At 38.2% G+C, this 25,926-nt stretch overlaps 1 protein-coding gene across 3 annotated transcripts in view; it reads left to right on the top strand.

The window, feature by feature from the left end:
- The window catches only part of LOC117232311 (bifunctional heparan sulfate N-deacetylase/N-sulfotransferase), a 368,371-nt gene extending 342,494 nt beyond the window's left edge, over positions 1 to 25,877 (top strand). For all 3 annotated transcript variants that reach the window (XM_033491639.1, XM_033491638.1, XM_033491636.1), the window contains 10 exons: positions 7,660 to 7,912; positions 9,991 to 10,182; positions 19,264 to 19,607; positions 20,276 to 20,564; positions 21,222 to 21,350; positions 21,413 to 21,595; positions 21,688 to 21,908; positions 22,025 to 22,303; positions 22,602 to 22,899; positions 22,989 to 25,877. In XM_033491639.1, coding sequence (XP_033347530.1) covers positions 7,660 to 7,912; positions 9,991 to 10,182; positions 19,264 to 19,607; positions 20,276 to 20,564; positions 21,222 to 21,350; positions 21,413 to 21,595; positions 21,688 to 21,908; positions 22,025 to 22,303; positions 22,602 to 22,899; positions 22,989 to 23,099 — 2,299 coding nt within the window. In that variant the 3' untranslated portion in view covers positions 23,100 to 25,877. The remainder of the gene's footprint in view (positions 1 to 7,659; positions 7,913 to 9,990; positions 10,183 to 19,263; positions 19,608 to 20,275; positions 20,565 to 21,221; positions 21,351 to 21,412; positions 21,596 to 21,687; positions 21,909 to 22,024; positions 22,304 to 22,601; positions 22,900 to 22,988) is intronic.
- Positions 25,878 to 25,926: the final 49 nt, after the last annotated feature.

Below are 25,926 nucleotides of genomic sequence, written 5' to 3'. Positions count from 1 at the left end.
ATATGAAAGCATGGTAAATATGCAGCGTAACGGGGGAACAGTTCCAGAACGAACAATAATAATTTTATTCTGTAGCTGAGCGTCTCCGGTTGCATTAATGTTGCTTCCTTCGTTGCGATTCTTGCGTTTCCTCCGCGACGTTATTTACCGCCGTTGTTTAAGCAAGGGAACTCAGCTCCTGTGATTCTTCTGTATTGTTTATTTAATTAAAATTACTTTTTCAAAGCGTATCCGCTTGCTTACGCATCGCTCGAGGCTATCGAAGATATTATCAACGAAGATACTGAGATCGACCATCATGGGTCTTCTATGAAATAATACATTTGTTTTTGTGTAAGTTAGATTTCTAAGAGATTTGTGTCTAATCAATGCAATTTTACATTTAATACCGTTTAATCGAAGGGTGAAATCGCATTCTTGTTAGATTGGAAATTGACGATCAATCTGAGGTACTGTCAAGTAAATAAATGGATATTAGAGAGAAGCATCTGTAAAACAGACTCTATATGAATAGTCTCGATATTTTCCTATCGGAAGATTGGCAAAATGTATAGATAAAAAACTAATTTTTCTTGGAAATAGCTAAAAAAAAAAAAGATGAGTAGGATAATGCAGTATTCCACTATAGCGTTCCAAGATTAGATTTATGCGACTGTAAAGATACTACGTAGTACAGCGATACGCCAAGACGTTGGAAATTTATATTTTGATTTATCAATCTATTATTCAGACTAAAAAAAATATCTTACATATCTCAAAGTTCAAGTTCTTTTCTGGAATAAAGCAGTGACTATAGATAATAAAATCTGCAGACTTTCAATTCCAATGAAACGATTTATCATTTCAAGTATCTACTACAATGTTTCAAGCTCGAAGAGCAGAGAGTTTAAAAAAAGATTTCGAATGCCAAGTGACTTGTTTTACAAAGAATCACAATGACTAACTTCTATTCGATTAGCTGCAAATCCGAAGGAAAACACGATTAGGATAAAAGGTTCTACGGCAAAACTTTTTACCTAATTCGATATTCCGCGTAGCTCGCGACAATCGACAAATCTTACAAATCTTGAAAGAAAACTCCGAGCAGGAAATGGGCGTTTCGAAGCTTTATTTTCGAAGAGAAACTTTTTCCAAGAGAAACACGGCGATTCTCTCATAATACCATACAGAAACAACACGTGAAATCCTGGACGTCTATGAACGTGGCGCGGAATAGCTCTGCTCGCAAGTCGATTCCACGTTTAAATTCAAGACGCGTGCGAGAATCGCGAGGCTTTGACTCTCGAATCCCTCGTTTCGAATCGCTCGCGAATCGGATTAGCTCCGAAGCACGGCCGTGCCGATTCTTTCCTCGTGACTTCTTCGATCTGTTTGTCAATCCTGAACCACCGTGATCTCCACTGTGTTTCCATCGGGTGACATGTAGAATCGAGAATGAAAACCGTAGAAAACATAGGTTTTCTCGTCGAATATATCCACAGCTATCTGCACAGCAGACTGAGCATTCTAACGAAACGCTGATACGTATCATATTGTAGAAACTTTAACTTAGTAGAAAGTTTAACCGTAGACAGAATTTTAAACGACCTTCTTGGAAATCGAGTAGATTTTATTAGAAATAAAGAGCAGTGAAATAAACTGCATAAACGTTGCTCGTGTGTAAATGGAAAATTATTGAAGAAGAAGAATAAGTTAGTTTATTGTACTTTTGCAGAAATACAAAAGTGCAAAAGGATGTAAAAAAATTTCTATGATTTAGAAGAAGATAGTTTAGACAGTTTATCGTGCAAGTAAAAATTACAAAATAGATACAATCCAAATTTCTCGATTTTCAAAACCCCATTACCTAAATAAGCGTAAAACGAAACGGGCAAAGCATTGTTAGCACAGAAAATAATCAAACATGTTGTACCTTCGCTACTATGGATACGAGTTATTTGCAAGATATATAAAAGATATTGACAAGTACACGGAACAAAAAGAAGGCTGTATTCAGGTCATGTATCAAAGGGTAAGGTTTAATTTAAAAAATTCCTCCAAATGCCATATAATCGAGATGTTCATGAAAGAAATGGAACAACAAAGAGCATGAAGGAATTTCCTCGTTTCTCGGCGTAGTTCTTCGTAACAGAGGGATGCCAAATCAAAAAGGTCCCCGAAAATTATGAAGTTGTTTTCCCAGGACGAACCAGCGGAGCGAGCTTTTCAGGCTCGAGGGAAACAGACCGGACGAAGGGCGGGGTTGGCACACGTCGGACCGAATTTACGAGGCGAATACGACTTCTTTGGAACACGCCCCAGGGGTAAATTATTTCTCCTCCAGGCCACTATTGTCTCCTGATGTTGCTCTCACAGCTATATACGATACCAGTTTGAATGTCTCCAAGAAGAATATCTTCTAGCCGTTTCTGGACGGCAAAAAGCCTCTCATTTTTCCATTTAATTAAATTATTGTACGGTATTTTATCAATAGGCGGTTAAAGAGTTCGAATGTTTTACGAGTTTCAAACGATTTCAGAGTAAATACGATGAAAAGATGGTGAATATTTAAGCAAATTTGTATTCTTCTAAATGCGAAGAAACATAAATAGGGGTTCGTTTCGTTTGTTAAAAATTATAACGACGACTTTATCTTGAATTCTTTGTACGTCTTTAGATAATATGTGCATTTCCTGTCTTTTTGTCTGCAAGATTGTAATATTCGTTTGCAAATATTCGTACTATTCCACTTTGAGACTGTGCATTCCACATATTTTGTACGCTTTCAAATGTCGTATAAACGGCGAAAACTAGAACTCTGTCCTCACGTTGTTCTGTTCTTTAAATACTTCACCGAATATAAAATAAAACGTGCGAAGAATGCAGAATATTTCACCTACTGAAAATTATCACGAGTGCTTTGAATATTTTATGTTTTAGCGCGTCATTTATGTATTTTGTCGATTTCAGCAATTTTAAGTCCTCCATAAATGCGTAAACATCGGCAGTTTAGCGAAAAATAGGACTCTGTCGTCGCACCGTTCTATTTTTATACAGCGTGATGGAACAAAAGTAAAATTCATTTTTTACCATTTTTTAATATTTTACAATAATGTGAGGTAAAATAAAACGTTTAACGTTTAAATGTTTGGAAATTATCGCTGAATGAATTTCACCGTTCGAGTTATCGAAAAAGAACGGCGAAACTTGGACAAAGTGCCTGTCGATTCAACCAGATTCTGGACAACGTTTTATGTGAAACGTATTAATGAATTTTGATCGGAAAATGGAAAACATTACCACCGTCATTTGCTACAGAAGCGACTGTTAATTTATGTGGAACATATTAATTTGCATGATTAAATATTTACATGTAATAACGCGAGTAATTCGCCAGAATAGCAAGAAAGGTTAAAATATGAAACTCGGTGAAACGTAACAGATAAGAGCGTCGTCTTGATTGACTGCCGTGTTTAATTGAAATATCTTCGTTCAGGAGTTTATTACGAGACAGTAGTTCCTTTATTTTTTATCTTTCGTTTTAATTGCCAAGACGGAAATTCGACCGCTGTACGCTCGCAGTTGTGTCAATCAATAGTGCATTCAATTATCACGATAATTTCAGGTAATGTTTAAAATAATGCAGGATTCAGTGAATAATGAGGCTGGTCTTAATAATTTGCATCACGGTGCGCGTTATTTGCATCGTGAATATGTAAAAAAATTTCCATATCTGGATGGCGTAGATATAGAACGTACAAATTATGGAATGCCATTAAGAGCTCCGACGAATAAATTCAATTAAGCATGTTTGTACCACATTTTACGAAAACCGAAATAAATTAAACGAAATTCGCCAAGATTAAACTCGCGCGGTCGATCAAACGCTTGGAATCGCCGCGTGTTTCGCGAAATACAAGAACTGAAAAGAACATTAATTTCAAGTCTTATTGCCTCATCACGTTATAAAGATCCATCGAATAGTATCATCGTTAAATCATCGTTCAATCAAAGTATAAAAAATATCTATTGACATGTTTGTAGCACTAGTTTCATATTAATGTTATTCAAATCCTTCAAACCAGCACTACTCCATAATCATCGGTACCATCGAAGCAATCTCCTTCTATAGGTTCAAGTACGTCAAAGAATTCAAAGTACGAAAAGAATTATTTCACACTTGTATATTGTATATTTCACACTTCTAACCACGCCGATCATGTTACGTATGTAGATCAAAATTTTTTGGGACCCATATAACCCAATAACCACAAGAACCAAAGAAACTTCCCTCCATCCCCAAACCATCTGCAAATTACCAATCATCCTCTACCCCCTGGAGCAAACTCCAAGGGGTGAAAGCAATTATTTCACTCAGCTTCTCGACCAGTACAGACCACGGAAGGACATAATCTTCGTTGACGAGCGTGCTTGACCGATCCTCGCGCGCAACACCAACTTCGAAACACTCCTAATTGCAGCGAATCGTCTTTTTTTTCGATGGAGGGGGAGGGCTAAGCCAATCGATCGATACCTTTGTTGAAATCTCCCTTTCTCTCACCGGCAGAGGATACTTTCGCGTTTCAAGCATACGGTCGGCAATTGCCTCGCGCGGCAATTGCTGGCCAAGAACAAAAGAGCCACGTCGGAGTTCGTTATGACAGTTCGTTAGCTCGGCAAATTGCCGGGCCGTCGTTAATGGGCGGTTGCCAATTATCGAACCGATTACTACGCTGAATTATCCGGCATTCACTCATTAGTTAACTGCAATTTTCTGCCGTGACACGCGAACACGCGCAACCGTAAACTGTTGATAGTCAACCGGTGCCTATCCAGCGTGTTCGTTCGAAATTACACCGAGTTTCACGAGGTTGTTATAAAACTGTTGCTCGAAACATTCAACCGGAGACTTTAGCTACCACCGGACAAAACGCTTGGAACGTGTGTTGTGGACAGATAAGGTTAAAGGATTAACTGCGGAGGATCGAAGTCGCATGGCCATTCAATGCGACTGAAATTTTTCCTTCTTAAACCTGCTGTGCTTTTTGAGACATTCTCGACCGAATCGTAGTTTTGTATCGTTAAACAATTTCTGGAACATTGACGCGCGTTATCTTTCGTCGGAATTTCATGTTAAGGATTTTTCTAAGATATTAAGATCGAAACTAAAGCGAGTCAGGGACATAAGGAGTTCGTCTACTGCAACAGGATAATACGTTGAACGCTGATGACACCCACGTGGGGTCAACCGTCTTCGGAAATGATCTGACATTACACCAGCGTGGAACCATCCGCATTTAACGTGTTAACGCGATTGAGCAGAAGAAGTAAAAGTGTTTGAAAGGTTGTAATACGAAGATGTAGCCATGAAGCGTTTAATGGCGAGATTATTGGTTAATTAGAAGCGTGGAAGAGTGACGCGCGGCAGGAGGCTGTAATTAAAGTATCTGGGTAAAGTAGTCGATTGACTTCTGCGATTAAGTGTAATCTATTTGGTGGACAATAAATTTATTTTACGAAGTTGCTACACTTGTTGCGGCAACTTGTTATTTTGTATCGCATTTGTGAAATTGTTTAAGTCGTGAATAAAAATTCCTGTCAGAATTCTTGTGTGTTATTGCATGTTATGTATACGAATTCTTATGCGTTCGAAATAGTTTTCCGTTTCGGTTTTCCATACAGTCTCGCGTAACCAATAAATTTGAAAAGCCTCGTCGCATTCTTGGCGAAACACCTCGGAATATCCTGCACGATCGACGGGGCTCATCGGTTTATTTCGACGATAAAGTCGTTTTATCGGACGAGCAGACCGAATAAAAAGCAGGCGTGCTCGAATAAAAATTCTGATATTCCATCGGTATTCGTGTGGATGAACGGTTCGATGGACCCCGGTTCGAACGTTATTAAAAATCGAGAAAAAAAGCCGCGAGGTAAAATGAACGAGACAAAGAAAAAAGCATAAAACACGGGGAATATGAACGAGAACGGGAAAGAGGAAGAGGAAGAGAGAGAATGAGAGGGAAAGAGGGAGAGCACGAAAGAAAGAAAGAAAAAGTGAGAAGAGGTGGGATGCCCGTAGCAAAAATGTAAAGGTACATTATACGTGTAATTGCTTTATTATTCTCGAAACGTTTCAGATGCCGCGTAAATGGGATTTCGATAAAAGTGTCCCTGTTTTATCGTTTAACAATAACGACTCGAATCTGGTTACGCCGCTTCTTTTTCCATCGATATTCCATTTTTTCTCCCTCGTATTTATTACCCTTGTCCTTGTTTTAAATAACCGATAGCAAGCATCGAGGCGGATTGAAATTGTCGTAACGAGTATCGGCCAGGCCTATCCTCCACGAATCGACAACCGTGTCTAAATATTCTCTGGCCAAATGGTTTATGGCTGGTAAACGAAAGAGACTCGGCCAGAAAGGGTGGCAAAGAGCAGGGTGAAACGCAAACACAGGGACGAAGGAGACGTTTATTCCGTTTCGAGGGATGCGTTAACTCCGCGGCGGTCTTTGGTTTGTTGCATAATCTCACGAAGGGAATCAGAAGGAACGGTGGAAGAAGTTTAAGGCAGGGATTCCAGTCTCGTCACTCTTGATCCTCCAGAGGCCGGAACCTCCGGGAATCGTTGACACGAGGATATTGCGCGTAAAAGCTTGGCGAATTCTTTTCCACCGACTCGCCTCGAACTTTCCTATTGCAGTTAAATGAATTCTTCTCGACTTGCTCGACGTTCCGCGTAATACTTATGTATATTTTTCCACCCTTAAATTCTTCGTAAATGTATAAACATTCGCAATTATCGCAATGGTAATCGACAATTTATTATTAACGTCTGAACGATCTTGGCGATTTATGTTTTAAAACTTGACGAAGTGTCGCATATTTTATTATAATCCTACAGTTCGATGCTAGGAAACGACATTTGTTTTACAAATGTAAAATTCGATCGGTATTTGAATTTATTATATAGTTGTATTTAAATTTACCATCTGGAAAACGAATAATTACATTAAATACAATGAAATCAAATAGGTATTAAAAAAAAATTGGTACGGTGAATAGCAAGTTATCGTTTCATCTTTTTATGGTCGCTGTTTTTATTAATTTTTATATTTGTATTCCACTGATATATATAGAGAAGTGATGCATAACGTGTTTTTTGATTGGGGCATATCATGTTTTTTGATTGGTCTGTATGTGAGGCTATAGATTACTTTTTGAGTGCAACGGTTCTCGAATTGTATAGTTGGAATTTTTGTAACGAATTTCGCTCTATTTCTCGTTCTATCTTTCGTGTTTTTGAAAATAGTATAGGAAATCGGTTTATTCATGCTAGAGTCCCGAGTTTAATAAAGTCCAACAAATATGACAACCAAATATTATCTTCGAACAAATAACGATAAAACGATTAACTGCAATTAAAAATAAAAAATAATATACAATTGCTGATATAATAAATATAATAAATTATAAAGATACGTTCGATCCTTGATAGAAAACGAATAGACACAACTAAGGAGATAAAGGAAAAAATTGAGAAAATAGGAGAAATTCGGTATTTTAACAAAACCATTTACTACTACGAAAGAAAGTGTAGACACCGATGTAAGATGTGTTTTTACAATATTATACAAGTAAAAAAAATACGAATTAACGTGAAACGAAATATGATTTCAGATACAAACTGGAAGTGGCTGGCAAGTCCCTACCCGTGTTGACAAACCTGGACAAAGGTCGATACGGGGTTCTGATCTTCGAGAACCTGAACAAGTACCTGCAGATGGATAAGTGGAATCGCGAATTGCTAGACAAATATTGCAGAGAGTACTCGGTTGGCATCGTGGGTTTCGCGCCGTCCGGCGAGGAAAGTCTCGTCGGCGCACAGCTGAAGGGATTTCCTCTGTTTGTGCACACTAATCTCAGACTGAAGGTTCGTTCGAAAAATAGATTAAATATCAAACAGAACTAAAGAAATGTAGATAACTGAAACCAAAGATATTGCCATTTTAACCATTGTCTCTTTCGTTTTATGAGGAAATAATAGACGCACAACGTTTTTTCTTTTATATCATTTTGTCGAATTACGTACGATCCATTTTGTTCTGTTGAGACAAACGCAGCGACATTTCACAGACTTGGTTTAACGTTTTTATGAAGGTGCACTGTTGTAAAAAACACGTTTGGGAAAGGGAGACACTTTTCGGACAACCTAGTAGTTTGAGCAAGTAACAGGCGAAAGTACACTCTCTATATGGTAATTGACTAAAGACAGTTCTACAATTTGTCCAATATTTCTAATTTCTCTCGCCTATCATCTTATACTTTCATTTTTACGATTTTTAAAGCTACAATACTACGCGTCTAAATACATTCACTCGTCACGATTTACGACAAGGAAAAACTACGATTTCCCAAAAAGCGTAAAAACTTGCCCCGAACGCTGGAAGAAGATTCGAAAGGATTCTCTCGATCGATCTTACGATCACGTCCTGCGGAAGCAATTCTCTAAAATGAAACGTGTCCACAGAGGCCACGAAGTGTCGGTAGTTTTTATTGGCCGGCGGAAAATAAATTTTGTCGCGATAACGTTTTTGAGCTGGGATGGTTGTTGGACAAGACGAGAGGAAACCTGATCGCGTGGCGAGCTCGGATTGGCAATCTCCGTTGCCGTGACGAAACGGCTGCAAGTTTATTTCGTAGAAAAATTGCTACGCCGCCAGGAAGCTTCGTAAGAAAGGCCGTCGAAACGTTGTAATAAAAGCATCAATACCTGGAAACTGGAAACGCTATTTGCCGGCAGCAATACGACAAACGCCGCTTTGACGGCTCGCGGGAAAAGGTTGCCACGGTGAATCAATTTGCATGCGGCGTGAAATCGCGCGTGTCTGCATGTTGCGATTACTGCCGGTAATATCCTACGATTTGCTCCTTTCTTTCAGCGTTCCAACGACACGCGATTTACTTGAATCGCATGTACATTTCTTGTTTCTCTTAGCTTTCGAAAGGTTACGGCGAAGTATTATTAGCTTAGCGAACATGGAATTTCGTTCCTTCGAAGCTTAAATGAACCGATGATTATGAATCGATGTTACTGATTAAATCAAATCCTCTATTAAAAATTAAATCGTCGATTATCAACTAGATTAAAGAAGAAGAGCAACACGAAACGAGATAAATGCGAATAACACGCAGAATAAGTTCGTCGACTGGTTCGGTATATTTCTAACGTAAAGTTAAATCGTTTGCAACTTGAGAAGTAAGCCTCAGACATTTGTACACGTGTTTGCGATATTTGTAACGACCTGCGTATTGAACGTTAGAAAGACTTCTGAAAAAAGTATGAAAATCGTAGTTTGGGAATTTGACGAAATGATATATGTTGAGTTTCGCGAGACACACACGGGTGGTTTCTTAAAGATACAAAATATGTTTCCAGAAGATCAGTGTCGTTTGACGTACGGTAAAGTAGACTATAGTATCGATCTTCTATCATAAGAGTCTATGTAACTTAGAAATTTTCCAACGACTTTAATGATGCATGGTCTCCTATACGTAGGAAATATGCTTCCGAAATATGCGCCCGAAAAGTCGACGCAGTGCGGATTATGCCACGGCTGTCTGATACTTACTCATTCTACTTACAGTAACCTCGATATTAACTTCCATATTTCACCTACACTGTAATCTTTTAGTATTAGTTTGTGATTAAGTTTCGTGTGCTCCATTTATAAACTTATTGTCATTGTCATCCTATCATTTTGTATCTCAACGTGATCGACTAAAAACGGAAGTAGAATATTTCTCTTTATCTTGTAATCTTTTCTCTTTAGACAAACGGAACAATTCTTGGTACGCAAATAACAGACTCGAGGCGGAGATAGCAATATTTTCGATTTTTACTCTCTCGTAAAGCTACGGGAAAGCGAAAAAAGGATCGGGAAACGACTCACGTATTGTCGACAAGCATTCGAACAACAGACAAAATGAGATCGGTCTTTCCTCCCTCAGGATGCACAGCTGAACGCGGCGTCCCCTATCCTGCGATTAACCAGATCCGGAGAAACAGCCTGGGGACCACTTCCTGGCGGTGACTGGACCATTTTTCAGGCCAATCACAGCACCTACGAGCCGCTGGCTTGGGCGCATCGGGACAGCCTCGACTACCCGGCCAATAAAAGTCCTCTAGCGACTGTCATTCAGGTGAGACACACGATTCACAACATGCTTTTCTATCCATCGCATTCTTCCGCGTTTCGACTCGTTCTACTCGTGTAGACCGAGATTAATTACAAGTGGAACGTGGGAAGATTACGGAATAACTAACGTTTCGTAAACTCGATGATATCGCAGAGAATCGTTGGAATTTTCGAACGACAACGCGATTAAAGCGGTTTGTGTTTCAATTGTCGAGTCATTCAATTATTTCCTGCAAGTGAATTCGCCTAAGCAAAGATTCTTCTGTATCATTTGCAATTCACTACGAATTAAGTAGAACTACAAGCGTGAAGCAAATCACGTAATTTTTCCATCTTTCACTTCCTTTAAAATAATGTGAACAAAGAAAAGTCGATACGCGAGGAACGAATCCTAGCGAAGATTACTCGTACGTAGCATATTTCGTTAAAAATCCTCCATTCTCTGACGACTTCCATTTCTCAGCTCGCAGGAAAATTGTATTATTTGCAGAATAACGTAATATTAAATTTTAATTCTGTATTAACCGGCATTCATTTTCATTGTATTCAATGCTTGCGAAGGTTAAGAAGGTTTCCACGTTCGCCCTCAATTTAAATTACACGAATTAAGAGCCAAAATTAAAAACACCATGGAACGCAAGAAACGTCTTTCAGCGCGATCACGAAGAATATAAGGGGTGCAGTGGAATCTCTAACTCGTATCGATCGACGCTAACTTGCCTCTCCTAATTAGCAAATTAATTAACGTGCCTCCTGTTTATCGCTTTTCTTCTCGCAGTTAGCAAAGCTCTCTTCGTTCTCATCCCGTAAATTCATCAGAATCTGGGCCGCTTTGTCCGACCTTGAGTCGCTAACATAATTGCGAGGAATATTAATTACAACCTACAAAAGAGGTATAGCCCAGCCTTTCTCAGTCGGTCAGGAAAAATATACGTGCATCAGGCTTCTTTCCAACCCCGAGCTATTTTATGGGGTGGTAAGGGGTTAACGTTGATCTTTTGTAGAAGCCGTGACCCGATGCCAAGTTTCGTAACGCCAGACAAAATTCAAACAGAAAAAAGCCGCTTCTTACTCGGATTATTAATTAATACCTGCATTGTTAACGTACAAAGTAACGGCGGAATGCGAATTTCGTTTAATTAAATGCGATTGTGCGTCCCGTTGTTCTGTCCATACACCTCGCTTTTTGTTCCACTGTTTGCCTGGTCATACATTTCGTTAACGAACGCTTTTCTTTCGAAACTTTCTTTCCACGTAATATTGGTTACATGAAATCTCTATAGCGTAACGTCCCAAATGAGATAATAATTCTTATACATTTTGATAATTTCGTAATGATATTTCACGTTTACTTGAATTAATAAAATACTAATAATATTTTTTAGACGTTCAACAAAGTGGCAAAGACATACAAATACGTATTTAATGACGAAATCAAATAAAGCTACAGAAACTATAAAACATTTTTATTTTATATTAAATTTGAAAATTGTTCCTTTATGAGACATAGGAAACGTGACGTGTTCTCCTGAGGTCTACGTTTAATGTACCTTTAATTAACACCTTTCGTCCAACATCGACGGTTTTTCCTAATTCCCTTTGACGCGGAAATGGAAACAGCTGCCTCCGATCTCCGATTCGCTCTGTCGAATGTTGTCAGAATCTATACCACGTGGTCTGAACGCGGTAAACGTTGCGGAGATGAGAACACGATACTGGAATCCGTTGCTATTGACCTCCGTGCGTTGGTCAGTTTGCTCGGGACCAAGTAGAGGATGGAATGACTAAACTGGTCGATAACAACGTTTGGTTTCACGAAACTCCTCCCTGACTATCGTCGCTACATAATACTTTTGAATGTGAAGAGAATCTAGACGATATAGGGAATTTGAAATCACAGGAACAATTGTAGTGGCATACACAGTTTAATTTTGATAAATTAAATTCTTCAGGGTTGAGTTGATGAACATCGAAAGAAGATAATGCAAATCGTCCAATTCTTGATAACTAATCAGTATAAAAATAGAAAAGGAAGAAAATAACAGGCAGAGAAACATGTGCAGGAATATGATGAACTTTGGAAAATATTTTGATACGTGTGAGAAAAATAACTGAAACATATAACGCTATTATTATATCTTCGTATCTTTGTATCGTGTAATCTTTTAAATTCATTAATATTAAACAAATATTAGACCTACAAATGCACATTTCCATGGAAATGAAATTTCCATAAAAAATAACACCTAAGGAAAGAAACCTGTTAATAAAGGAGAATAAGAGTATTCGAATTAATAATTCCAGAGCCGACTTTTCATTTTAATCCCTCTTTTAATATAGAAATCGCTGGAGCTTAAAACGCAAACGGCAAATATAATAATGTTACGATAATAACGGAATGAGACGTGCAAACGGAAATCTCGAATTAAATCAAATATTAAGTTATACGGTAGAATTGTTGCGATATTAATGGAAATTTCAGAACTACCCCGCCTCCGGGCCACCCTTTCAGACTTCGTCGCGACTCTCATTTTCTTGAGAAATGTTAGTCCGCGGAAACGAAAACAAATGTGAAGTCGCGTGCACGCCACCCCAGTTTCATCCTACGAAGCGGAGCCTTGAATCTCTTCTGCGAAAATGAAGATGGAAGAGTGCAGGTACAAAGGTGAGGAGGTGGTGTCGAGTATGAAGAGAAGTACCGGGCTCGATGTAACACAGATAAGAAGCGAAGAGAGCAAATGAGAGTACCAAGGAGAGAATAACGCCGCTCAGATGAGAGAAGGAGGTGAATATACGAGAATAAATGTAATAAGGCAGACAGGAATCTAGAAGGGAAAAATAATAAGAGTTTCTTAGAACAAAAGCGAAAAAAGAGTAGAAAACTTTAGCAATATACAAGAAGAGCGAGTTGTAAAACTAAAATTATAGGGAACTGTAAAGAAATAAGAAAGTTAATAAGAAGTGGGATAATATAGGAATAAATTATAGAAATGAAGGGAAGAGGGTCAAAGGAGTAACCAAGCAACGACGTAGCAAGAATAATGTGAAATAATGCAAGTTACACGAAGCTGAAGGTACATTAAAAAAATAATAAAATATTGGTAGGAATGGAAACGAGAAGGACAAGACGCATGTCACAGGAAACATATTAGCAAGAAGGAGCAAGTTTTAACGCTAAGATTGTAAACTTTAGATGGACCATCGGCACAATGACAGAGAGTACGAAACTAAGGAATAAGAAACTGTAAAGAAATGAGAAAATCAATGAAAAGAAGGATGAAAAGAAGGACAGACTAAACAGGATCAAAAAACGACCAAAAAGCTATGATATGAAATAGTGAAAATTAGACAAAGCTGAGAGTAAAATACAATAATATCGGTAGAATGTGGGTAGGAATGGAAACGAAAAAGGCGAGACGCGTGAAGAATATTAAAAACAAGAAAAATTTAGAGTTTAAACGAGCTGAGAGGAAGCTTGTAAAGATACAAAGGAAAAAATTAAGGAAACGAAAGGAGACTATCACAGGGACGAAGCAGAGTGCAAGCGGGCCTGAGACAATCCGTAAAGCTGTTTCATCAGCCGTTTTACATTCGTGTCGGAATTCGCGATTGCAAGATTCCACGGCGCTGTAAAGGCTCGGCCGGAAGCAAGCGCGCACCGGATGAAAGCACCGGTGATGTATAGAACGCGAAAATGTAGACGCGAAGAAGACAGCGGATCTTCTTCAACGCGGAGAAACCCCACGCCACGCAAACAGGAAATATTCGTCTAATATAACAAACGGTCTAGACGTGATATCATCTGCCTCTGCCCGAGCACATCGTAGTCGTGCATGGATCTGCTTCGTCTTACGTCAACTTTGCATGATCTTTCATTACGTCGTCGTTCTTCTAATCTCAACTGTATCATTTGCAGGGTATAATTTAAATTTCTTAATTATTAATATTTGTATCTTAGATCATTCTAATTGATTCTCAGCTCCTACTTATTATAATTAATGACAAATAACGTAGAACGATGACAGGATAGTCTTTCTTTACCTCGTTCAAAATTTAGGTATTAAATAACCTGAAGTATGGTATCTCCTCAGATATCAAACTAGTTTCACAACCTTCCACAACAACTTTTATGTACACGGCTTTCAAATTATTGCATATTAACTTGGAACATCAGTTCTATCGTGTGATAATCTTTTATTACACGACACGCTAAAGTGTCCAGATAATCTAAAAATAATTTAAGGCAAATCCTATCTATTTTTCAACGTCTATGTATTTATATGAACTTTTCGAACAATCTTAGTTTCGTCAATGATCGTTTAAGTATATTTGACAAAAAGTATCTATAGTATCCAAGTATCTACATCGCAAGGTTACAATTGTGCTTCTATATGTGGCAGGTAACACCGTGGCACTTGCGTGCCACTTGAGCACTTAGATTTAGGGATCGTGCAACCCTAGTAGTGGGCGGATGTAAGTAGATTTAGGGACTGCAACAGCCGTAGAAATACTCACTGTGGAGGTAAATTTAGAACCTTTACAACCATAGAAATTCTGCGCGTAGAAAGCATGCCTGACAATCGTCAGAAAGTAACGTGAAGCCATTGTTACTTACGAAGATTATCGACGGTCATAAGAGTGAAAGATTTTCAGCTATTTTTTGAAAATATATGCAGTCACGATTAAATAATGGCTTAGCGACGATAGAAATTAAGACTAGGCCAGCTGAAATACGGTAACATACACGAATGATTTATACGCTTCGACAGTGTCACCCAATTGCTCTGTCTACACAAAATTCTCGGGTATTACAAAGTCTGCGTGTAATGAAGCGATTTACGACGCAGGATGCCAGTGTTCTGCTAAGTTCTTCCGGCGACGATAATAAATCTTTCCTATCGTCGACTTGTATCTTCCTCCTAAACAACAATGAATTTCTTGTAGATATACGACGACAAAGAGTTTCTTAAGAGGAAGGTGATTCTATTCTTTATCCAATTGCCGTAGTTCTCCTTTCTGTTTTGCGAACAATCGAGTTCAATGTTCTAACAGTAGGAACTAACAATAACACATTTTACACTGCGTTTTCATGAACGCGAAACTTACTTGGCTATGCACGAAAATTTATATATTTTTATTTATAACTATACGATACAGGAAATAAATACAATTGAAAGTGAAGATGTATCTTCGTATAATTATTATACGAATTGTTCTACATCAAATGGTAAAATAGAAAAGGTATCTTTTTTGTGACCAGCATGAGACGTGTTAGGGGAGAAAATATTTATTAAGCTAGGTTTTAACGAGTTTTTAGAAACGCGATATGATTTATTAGGCTGGTAGCTAAAAGAAAATAATAGATCGTCGAGTTGATCGCTTTTAGCGATTTTTGTATCGCAAGGAAGTTTGGAAGTAACCTAGCATTATTTATTTCAATTATCTTTAAAAGTCCGTAGATTATGATAAAATTTCCCTAATATATTAAAAATCATTCACTTATAAAGCACTCATTGAATAAAATTTGGAAAGACATTGAAAAACCACTGTTAACTTCTTAAAGTTTAGTCTTCCTTGAATTCAAGTTAAATGAATATCACTGTGAATAAATATTCCCGAGTGTATGAAAATCTTTCACGAGTAGTTAACTTTGACACTAATGTATGTATAATTTTTCTAGAAAAGAATAGAAGCTAATAATCATCCTCTGACCTCAATCAACTCGTCTGTAAAAGAGATTAACCTATCTAAGTAAAAAATTTTCTTGACGATTCTCTCAAAGAAATTTTAATTACAGTATGTATTTATGTTCCATTGAATGAACATTTGTTTGTTGATCCACGAAATGTATTCTCGTATTGTATACTTACACATCTCCATACGCGTGTTCGCCGTCGATTCAAGATATTCCCTAACAGGCAATTTGTTAATTGCCATAGAACCAGGCAGGAATTCTCGGTTGACCGGCTTGCGTTTTGAAACGGTCGCCATGAGCGGAGCTTGTTAGCAGTAAACAACAATAATAATCTCGCTGATAACCCCATTACGTAGCTACGGCTGGTAGGCCGGAGATTCACGGATCACAGGTAGCCAGGTAATTAAATCAGAACCCAATCAGCCGTTGGTTCATTCGATTAATGAGCATCGACGTAGCCCCTGCTTCGTTTGTCGCTATTCGCGCTGCCAATTTATATTTCGCTTACAGGATGCGTCACGGCTATGAGCCGCATCTTTGATGAACGACAGGTTCTCTCGAAAAAACGTGTAACAAGCATCGATCGTAATTCTCAGCTATTTTCTGAAAATATGCGATTCTTCGAGTGACAAAAGTATCGCTGTGCCAATCACGATTAATAACAACTTTGCGATGGAGTGTTAAATGCGTTTTTACATAGAGACATCGTCTTATTGTAAAAACTATGATTGGCCATTAGCGCAGCTCTGATCATTAAAGGTGATAGTACGAAGATTAACAGCAGATTAAAAATGAAATTAAACATCTTGGACATTAAGAAATCCGTAAAAGAGTGCGTATAAATAGATATGCATGTACCACTAAACGATAAGTCTGAATTTTTGAAGAAACCATTTTACTTGTCAGCGAAAATCCGATACGTATGTCATTACAGCAAACCACGTCAATGAAATTTTGAATTTGGAATAGTCAGCGAGCGACGACCGAGAGAAGAGATAAAGTCTTCGAACCGTATCTCGGCGATCGATCACTAGGCGCTCGTTTATCTTTTTTGGAAAAACACGAAGCCGCCGATGAATCGCTCCTTTCAACGTCTCGACAGTTTCTTTATGGCCGTTTGAAGCAAACGAGCTTGAAATTCGATTGATAAAGCGTCCGCTTTGTTTGGCGAAAAGAAGATTATCGATGGAAACGTTCGCTTTCACGGGTAGGAAAAGAATCGAATTTCCCCCGATCCGATTCGAAAGCTAGATTCTCTTCGTTTGATGGAGAATTTCTCTGGCCAATCGAGCTATTTAAACCTTCCACAGCTTCATATTCGAAAGGACTAACATCTATTAGTCACTCGATAAATTTGTGCTTACTGACAATTTCACACAATGTAAAAACAAAGAGGGAACGGATAGAATCCAATCTAATTTAATTGTAAGGATTGCAGTTGCACATATTTTCCCATGTAATTGACGAGCTTGAAATTCGAAATAATCTTCCAACGACGTTTAACAGAACCATAAAGAAAAACGTGACTTTCTGCTTGATGATTAGATAGATTTGTTATAAAACTACATGGAATGTTATATGATTTTATAACGAATCGAATGCAGATGATTCAAACAATGCAAAAGATGATCGTGTATAATTAAAATAATTCTATTTTTCCAAAGAATTATTTTTTCCTTCTATGGTATATCTAAATAGGAGACAATTTTAATATTTCAATTATGTTCATTGAAAACAACGAAGAAACGTGTTTAATATTCAAATAATATCAAAAACAATATTATCACCACGTTGTATTATATTTTACCATCCTGCATTAAAACTACAAAATTTCCTATAATATTCATTATAATATCGTGATCAAAAAACAGCGAATTTCGTACACGACGAGTTTCCCTTGGAAATGTACGGCAGATAAAATCACGTTCGAGGAAAATAGAGCTGTTCGAACGCGTTATTACACGGGGTCGGGCGACACGTTGAAGTAAAACATCTTTGAAATTAACGCGCCCTTACACGCGCGCCGATCGATAAGCATCAACACGTCGAACGCGCAAACCCATTAACGTTGCATGCGGTCGTTCGCGTTCAATGAAAAATAAATGGAAGGAGATCACCGTAATTTCACCGCAGCCAATGAACAATTCCCACTTTACGTGACGAGCGATCGACACGTGTGATGATCGATAGGCGACGTTGCGTTTTTCTTTTTAGCCGAGTCTTCAACGTCCGATGAACTCCGTGAAAAAAAGAAGAGAGCAGTTTTAAGTAACTCGTTTCTTTGCGCGAGAATCTAATTTAATAATATCGTTTGATCGATGGGATAAAGGCTCTTGCATAATTTCTATAAGCTTACCAACGCTTATTTACAGCGAGACGACTAGATCATAATTTTAAACGTTAAATTAACGGACTATTCTATCGTAGACGTTCGAACAAATCGATTGTTTTATATTCGTTTTCGTGAAAATTATATAATTTTGGAAATATGCGAGCAAAACCTCATGTCCAAACTTTCAAAGTTAACTAAAGAAGTTATGGATAACGAAATTGACTTGATTAGTTAAAATTTAGAACGTTTTAACAGTTAGACATTTCTTCTCCTGCCTCCTTTTTTAGTTGAGAAACTTTGCGAGGTACTTGTTTAAAAATATGTTCAAAGAGATTTCAGACCTGTCAGTTTAGTTGCAACTTCCCTAGAGTTAAACATCGCCATCTCGCAGTGCAAAATTTCTATTACAAGAAACAAGTGAGGTACCTGTTTAAAAATATTTCTATGCAAATTTCGTTTTTGTCAGATCGATTGCAACTTTCATAGAGTTAAACACCCGTTATCTTGCGACGAAAAACCTCTGTTTCAAACAAACGGGGTTACCTTACCACCTCATAAAATATAAAGTCCCATTCGGAATAACGATCGGCAGACGATACAATTGCTATTCGAATCGAATATATCGCTGTTGAAAGCGATTAAAAGAAGATTAGCGTTCCCCGTTCTCCCATAGCATAACCCGTTTAACTTCGGAAATGCGCTTAAAAATCGAACCTTAACTTCCTCTCGAAATCTTCCTCTCTTCCTCCTTTTCCATATGTTTTTTCTCCCTCTTTTTTAATCGCCACTCATCGTGTCTTTTTTACACGCTAGAATTACCCAAGGAATTTGATCGATATTAAATACCAGGCTTCGCTTTATCAGCTTGCTCTCCGTAAACGAGGTACTTCGTGCTGGCTCGTTTAATTCTCAAACCCCCATCCTCTCTTTAACAAATAGAAAAAAAAGAAAAAATCCGACTTCGCCCGCTAAACGACAGAGATCAGAGTGACGGTACAGTATGATAAGCCTAAACGCGATAAGCCTTAACGGACCCACATTGGATTTTCATTACACAGGATCACGGCAGATACGACGGGATTCAGAGGGTCTTTTTCGGCGGAGGATTACGATTCTGGCTGCACAATTTGCTGCTACTCGACTCACTATCCTATCTGTCTCATGGACAGTTGAGCCTCAGCTTGAATCGGATGATACTAGTTGACGTCGACGACATATTCGTTGGTGAGAAAAGGACTAGACTGAGAAAGGACGACGTGATGGCGTTGCTGGCTACTCAACAGAGGATTCAGGCGCTGGTTCCGGGGTTTAAATTCAACTTGGGGTTTTCTGGGAAGTACTTCCATCACGGCTCCGCGGAAGAGAATCTGGGGGACGATATGCTTCTGGAGAACGTAGACAGGTATGTATTATTTTTGTATATTTTCTTTTCAAGTTACTAGTATTTAAACGAGATATTTCCTAACATTTATGTGCCTTTCACACAGTGGCGAATCCATAAATAGGGAAACTATTGCTCGTAAATCCAATTAATCGTAATGTAAAAGACTTATTTGTTCTTTTCTGTAATTTCTGCGATTCTTTTCTGTATTGAAACGACGATTAAGTGATTTCGTTTTTTAGAGAATACTGGTGTTAGATTAAGAACGACTCGTGAATACATTTCACAGTGCGCACAGTGAAAACGGAAATGGAATTGGCAGAGAGTTGTTGCGCGAATCGGGTGGTAAACAGAGCGCAAAAAGATTCACTATTGGCGCAAATTGACGTATTGAGACCGTGCACGTGTCACGGTTGATCAGACCGCGGAAGTTGCACCTGTTTGCGAATTGTCGCGATTTGTTCCAGTAATTGCTTTCCTATGGACGGCAATTAAATTCGTAGATCGATTATGTACATTTTCGATTGTCGATGAAATCAATAGATCACGCTTGTTCGCTCTTTTTATGAAAATATGAATATTAACTCGTATCGTTTGGTTGAAAGTGAGTGGTTTTAAATGAAATAGAGATCGTTAGTAGAATTTGATAAATGTTTATCAAAATTGAGATTTACGTTTCTAAATTGCAGATTTACGTGGTTTTCCCACATGTGGAATCATCAACAGCCTCATCTCTACGAGAATGTAACACATCTACAATTGGACATGGCACTGAACAAACAATTCGCGAAAGATCACGGAATCCCAACAGGAAGCGGCTACAGCGTAAGTCCTCATCATTCCGGCGTTTATCCGGTTCACGAAGGACTATACGAGGCGTGGAAAAGGGTATGGAGCATCAAAGTCACTAGCACAGAAGAATATCCCCATTTGAGGCCTGCTCGATTAAGAAGAGGCTTCATTCATCGTAATATAATGGTAAATCTTGCCTAATCACTATTTCAATAATCCACTCCGAAGGATTAAAGTTCATTTCCCTCTGCAAACACTATTTTTCTCCCCGATACTTTCTCTTTTTCTTTTTTTGTTAATCACAAAGAAAATTTAATATAAATAGTTTCAGTTGCCAGTATCTATATAGTACATAAGCACATTTCACCAATCAATATAGTCCGAACAAACCAGCTAGCGAGTTAAATAATTTTTTCTCTTTGTTTTTCCCACATAGCTCGAACATTGAACATGCCAATTGTTTGACGTTAACAGTCGGCAACCGACTGGGAAACTATGCAAAAGCAATAAACGAATTCGTGATCGAATGAATCGGTAGTTTCGTAGTTTCGTGCTTTGTAGATTGACTTTTTGTCGAAACTTGCGCGACTGTTGGCCTTAGAGAACAGGCTAGTTCACGGATGAGCATTGAAGACAAAAATCGATGGATCGACGCGCGATAAAGCTGCCAGCAAAACATCCTTTGTTTCGTAGATTCTTTCGCTTAGGGCTTAAACAACCAGTCGAGCAGATAAAGAGGAATAAAAAATTGATTTCCCTGGGGCGTACGATTCTTATAAATCGCGACGAAATCAACGATAAAGGGAAACGCGTGACGATCTCTTTCCTTTGTTTCTGTGCAAGGTCCTACCGAGGCAAACCTGTGGCCTTTTCACACACACGATCTTCATCGATAGATATCCGGGCGGAAGGGACAAACTGGATAAATCGATACAGGGTGGAGAATTGTTCCAGACCATCGTTCACAATCCTGTAAGTAATCCAATATCTACTTTTTCCAAAATATGCTTTGCACTTCCACTGTTCTCTTTTAGATCAATATTTTTATGACGCACATGTCGAATTATGGGAACGATCGTCTGGCGCTATACACTTTCGAATCGGTGATTAAATTTATTCAATGTTGGACGAACTTGAGATTATCCAGCGCTCCACCTCTTCAACTCGCAGAGAGATATTTTCAGTTGTATCCCGAAGAATCTGATCCTGTGTGGGGCGTAAGTTGCTGCTATGTGAAACTGTGTTATAGTTATGATAATTGGTAGTCGTAGTAACGAGGCGTTTATAAAAACTCTCATTTATATTAAAGAATCCCTGCGACGACATAAGGCATCAAAAGATCTGGTCGAGGAATAAAACCTGCGATCAGCTACCGAGGTTCCTGGTAATTGGTCCCCAAAAAACTGGCACTACCGCTCTCTACACCTTCCTGTCCATTCATCCGGCGATAAGCAGCAATTTGCCGAGTCCTGACACGTTCGAGGAGATTCAGTTCTTCAATGGAAAGAATTATTACAAGGGTCTCGATTGGTAAGTAAGACGAAGCAAAAACGAAAACCGGTTGCTCGTTTCGAGGAAAAATTTCAGAGATACGCGAATCTCGTTAATTAATCTGCTCTTATCTTATCGTTCTATTTTCTCTTCAGGTATATGAGCTTCTTTCCAGCGTCGAAAAACGAGAGTTCACGGTATCTGTTCGAAAAATCCGCGACCTATTTCGACGGTGAATTGGTGCCGCGCAGAGCTCATGCGCTTCTACCGAGAGCAAAGTTAATCACTATACTGCTTTCGCCAGCCAGGCGTGCCTATTCGTGGTACCAGCACACGAGGGTCCACGGCGATCCTGTAGCGAATAATTATTCCTTTCACTCGGTTATCACTGCGAGCGATACCGCACCGAAACCTCTACGCGATCTCAGAAATAGGTAGGTTGCAACATTGTGCAAGCGCACGAATAAATTTCTGTTTGTTACGAGCACGAGAGCCCCTAGTGCTTGCTCGAGCTTGAATAACGAGTCGTTAAAAGTTCTTGAATAGTTGAATGCAAATAATAACATTATCCGGCCACGTAATAGCCGTACGGGGTGTAGACGAGCGAAGATCTAAATTGCTAATGCAGTTCGACCTGCGTGTAGACTATCTGGACTGTATGTCTGCGGTAGAATATTAATTGTGCGCGGGAAGACAAATGCGGCAAGTATCATTCGCTTGAGTCTGTTACAGATGTTTAAATCCCGGGAAATACGCCCAGCATCTGGAAAGATGGCTTTCCTACTATCCGCCTCAACAATTGCACATCATAGACGGGGAGCAGCTCCGTCAAAATCCCGTGGAGACGTTACACGAGCTACAAAGATTCCTCAAGATCACGCCCGCTTTCAATTACTCATCTCACTTGAGGTACGACCCAAAGAAGGGATTCTTTTGTCAAGTTACCAACGAGGATCGGACGAAATGCCTCGGCAAGAGCAAAGGCCGTCAGTATCCTCCGATGGAGGATAAATCGTACAAATTATTACAGGTACTGTATAGCAAATTGGGAAACATTGAAAGCGGACAGGAGTAATATGAAAGAATGATTTCTTGAATCTGTCGTTCGTTTGTTCACAGAGGTATTATCTATCCCATAATACGGCCCTAGTGAAATTATTAAAACGGCTCGGGCTGAGAACGATCCCACAATGGCTGAAGGAAGATCTCAGCGACACGGTGATGACCTAGCAAACGTCGATTATATGAAACGACACCGTTTCTGAACTGTTTATCTCAACGGTGAACGAAATTCACCGGTTACTAGCTGAAGATCTGTAAAATAATTGTACATTCGATTATATTCCACTGGACACCAAATCCTCGACGGAAGGACCATTCAAGTGGCCTATCCCAGTGGTTTGGCCTAAGATCGGTGGGGAGCCTGCGAAACTAGTCACTAAACGGTTTCACGGTGAACACGACCGTGACTGTCGATCGTTGTTAAGCCAATAGCACTATTATTAACGTTATATTATTATTGTCATCGTTGTTGCGTCGTAGAAAACATGGTTATTAGGAGAATACAGCCCGATCGCTGGTGCCATCATCCGTCTATTAGGATTGGACGCTTTCGTTCTAATCTTTACTACTAAAGATGAATTCAAGAACAAAAAAAAGAACTCTTCGTTTATACCCAAGTTAAATTTGTCTTCGATCTTAGTACAACGTGTTTCTCTTCGACTCTGTGAAGTCAACAATATTTTAATAAATCAAAAGACCACAAACAAACGCACATTTTAGATTTGCGTAATGATAATCACGAACAAGTTGTCGAGTCGAGGATAATAACTTTCTTGAAACTTGAGTAGTAAAGAGAAGAAGGCCAGAGAATGCTTTAACGAATGAAATTAAAAGCGACCAAAAAAAAAAAAAAAAAAAGAAAAGAACGGTATTTTGGAAAAAGGCGATACTTGACTTCTGTGAGACGTCTGTCCAGATCGTTGCAATGTTTGAAGAGATTTATTTCCTCATGAAAATGATCAATGTGGATAGATTGAGTACGTTGATGTTTTGATCGACGATCCGTCAGTCCTTTACTTCTGGTACTAATTGCAGGATCGTTTCTGCGAGTGTGAGATATTTTGGGGACTTTGAACTTTCTTCCCGCCCACTTACCCTCTCAGAGACACGATGTACATTAATTCTCGTTGTGTAAGCGTATTAAAAAAAATGAAGAAAAAATGAAAAAAAGCAAGAAAAAAATTATAATGATGATTCTATGTATATTTTGACAATACTATTCTTGGTACCGCCGATGGAAAGGTCGATGAAAGATGTGTGATCGCGTCCGTTTGTACATTTATGTATCGTACTGTTTTGATGTGATCGTAGGTATACTATAATGAGTTAATAAAATAAAATTTAAAGGAGGAAAGAAAGAAACTATTTCGAGAATGGTGGTTGCTCATTCTCAGCGAACGATGATGTTATGTGGAGAAGTGATAAACTGCCTATTCGCAATAACTGGTCACGTTTAAGGCACACAAACATATTCTGATTTAATGATGATTCTATGTTCCAAAATAAAAGAATTATTCGTTGTTGAAGAAAATCGTAAAGATTTTTGGAAACTTTAATACCTGGCGTATTATAGCGAATTGTATGTCGTGGAAACCAGAATGCACTGCTGTGAATAAAATCGTCTTATTCACAAGATAGTCTTAATGATGATAATGGTTTGTTACAAGCATATCAGTTATGATCATCTCTGTTAATCGTACGATGTAGTAATTACTTATTACTTCTATCAATAGATCTAATTCATTGATTTTCATTCAACAGTCTTTGATATGCTACTTTTCTAGTATTCTTTCAATATTGATATTCCTATCGGTCTAAAAATTTCAACAAACATATCTCTTTTTAGAAAATTCTTATTACTTAAATAAGAAGCACGATTATGAATATTTATTGAGAAATATAATTGTCTGATCGTCTTGAAAAAGAAAGACGATGAACACTATGAAACATACATCTGGCCCAACACGAGCAATTTCAATATTATGAGGTCATTCTCCGTGGAAATGCACTTTTAAAAAAGCCACGTATCAATGACGAACGTTCTATATTTTTTCATACTACCTTATCAGTGTCATGTTACCCCTTGTATATTTTGTTTTCATTTTTATACTGCCGTTAAACTGTGTCGCGTGACGTTTAACGAATCATGTACAAAGTTTATTGTTAATATAATAATAGTTAAAGATAACGATATTAATACTAAGCGATTGATCTGTTTTGTCAAATCGTGCCATTTTACCAGTGTTGTATATACAATTGTATTATTGTACCAATCGCAGCGTCGAATCTCTAGAGTCAATATTAATCAATTTTGTTCGGTATGGCGGTGGCAAAAATTGTCCGATTTCTGCCAGCTGACAATAATATGTGACAAACCGAAATCGGAAAAAATCATAGGGGAATTCATTATACGAGTACGAATATTTAAAAGGTCCTTCGGTAATTAGCACTACTTCATCGTTGGTTTAGCAGTTTAGGTACATTAAAAATGTTTCTTTAAACAAGATTACCGGAAATGGATAAGATTATAATTTATGAAGTTCCCTTAATTTTTCCTATTAAACACTACTGTTAAAATTATAATTGTTAGGCAATTAGTATTCAGATCGTTTAATGATTTATAATTATCTCCATATTTAATATTGTGCGAGCCAGTCTAATATTTAACCAGCGATAAAATATTGCTAATATTAAATTACGCGCGCATTTGAATTGTAAATTATACCAATCAACGCGCGAAGGGTAACGTTTTGTAGGTGTTCTAACAGACTGCTGTGCAAAAAAAGAGAAAAGCTGTCATTGTACGAATAAAGAAAGACGCGTGTAGAATATGTGTACGACTTTAATAGAACCTTTAATTATTTAACTTAAAATTATTCTATTGTAAAATACTGTAATAACTGTATGAATAGTCCGTAAGTTCTAATAAAACAAAAGTTAAAAATCTTTGATACCGAGTCTTCTATAACTCTCTACTTAAACTACAATAAAATTT

This window comes from Bombus vosnesenskii, unplaced genomic scaffold (assembly GCF_011952255.1).
Source record: "Bombus vosnesenskii isolate JDL3184/JDL3185 unplaced genomic scaffold, Bvos_JDL3184-5_v1.1 scf7180000013285, whole genome shotgun sequence".
Classification (NCBI taxonomy): domain Eukaryota; kingdom Metazoa; phylum Arthropoda; class Insecta; order Hymenoptera; family Apidae; genus Bombus; species Bombus vosnesenskii.
The sequence above is the reverse complement of the archived record's forward strand: the minus strand, read 5'-3'. Positions and strand labels throughout refer to the sequence as shown.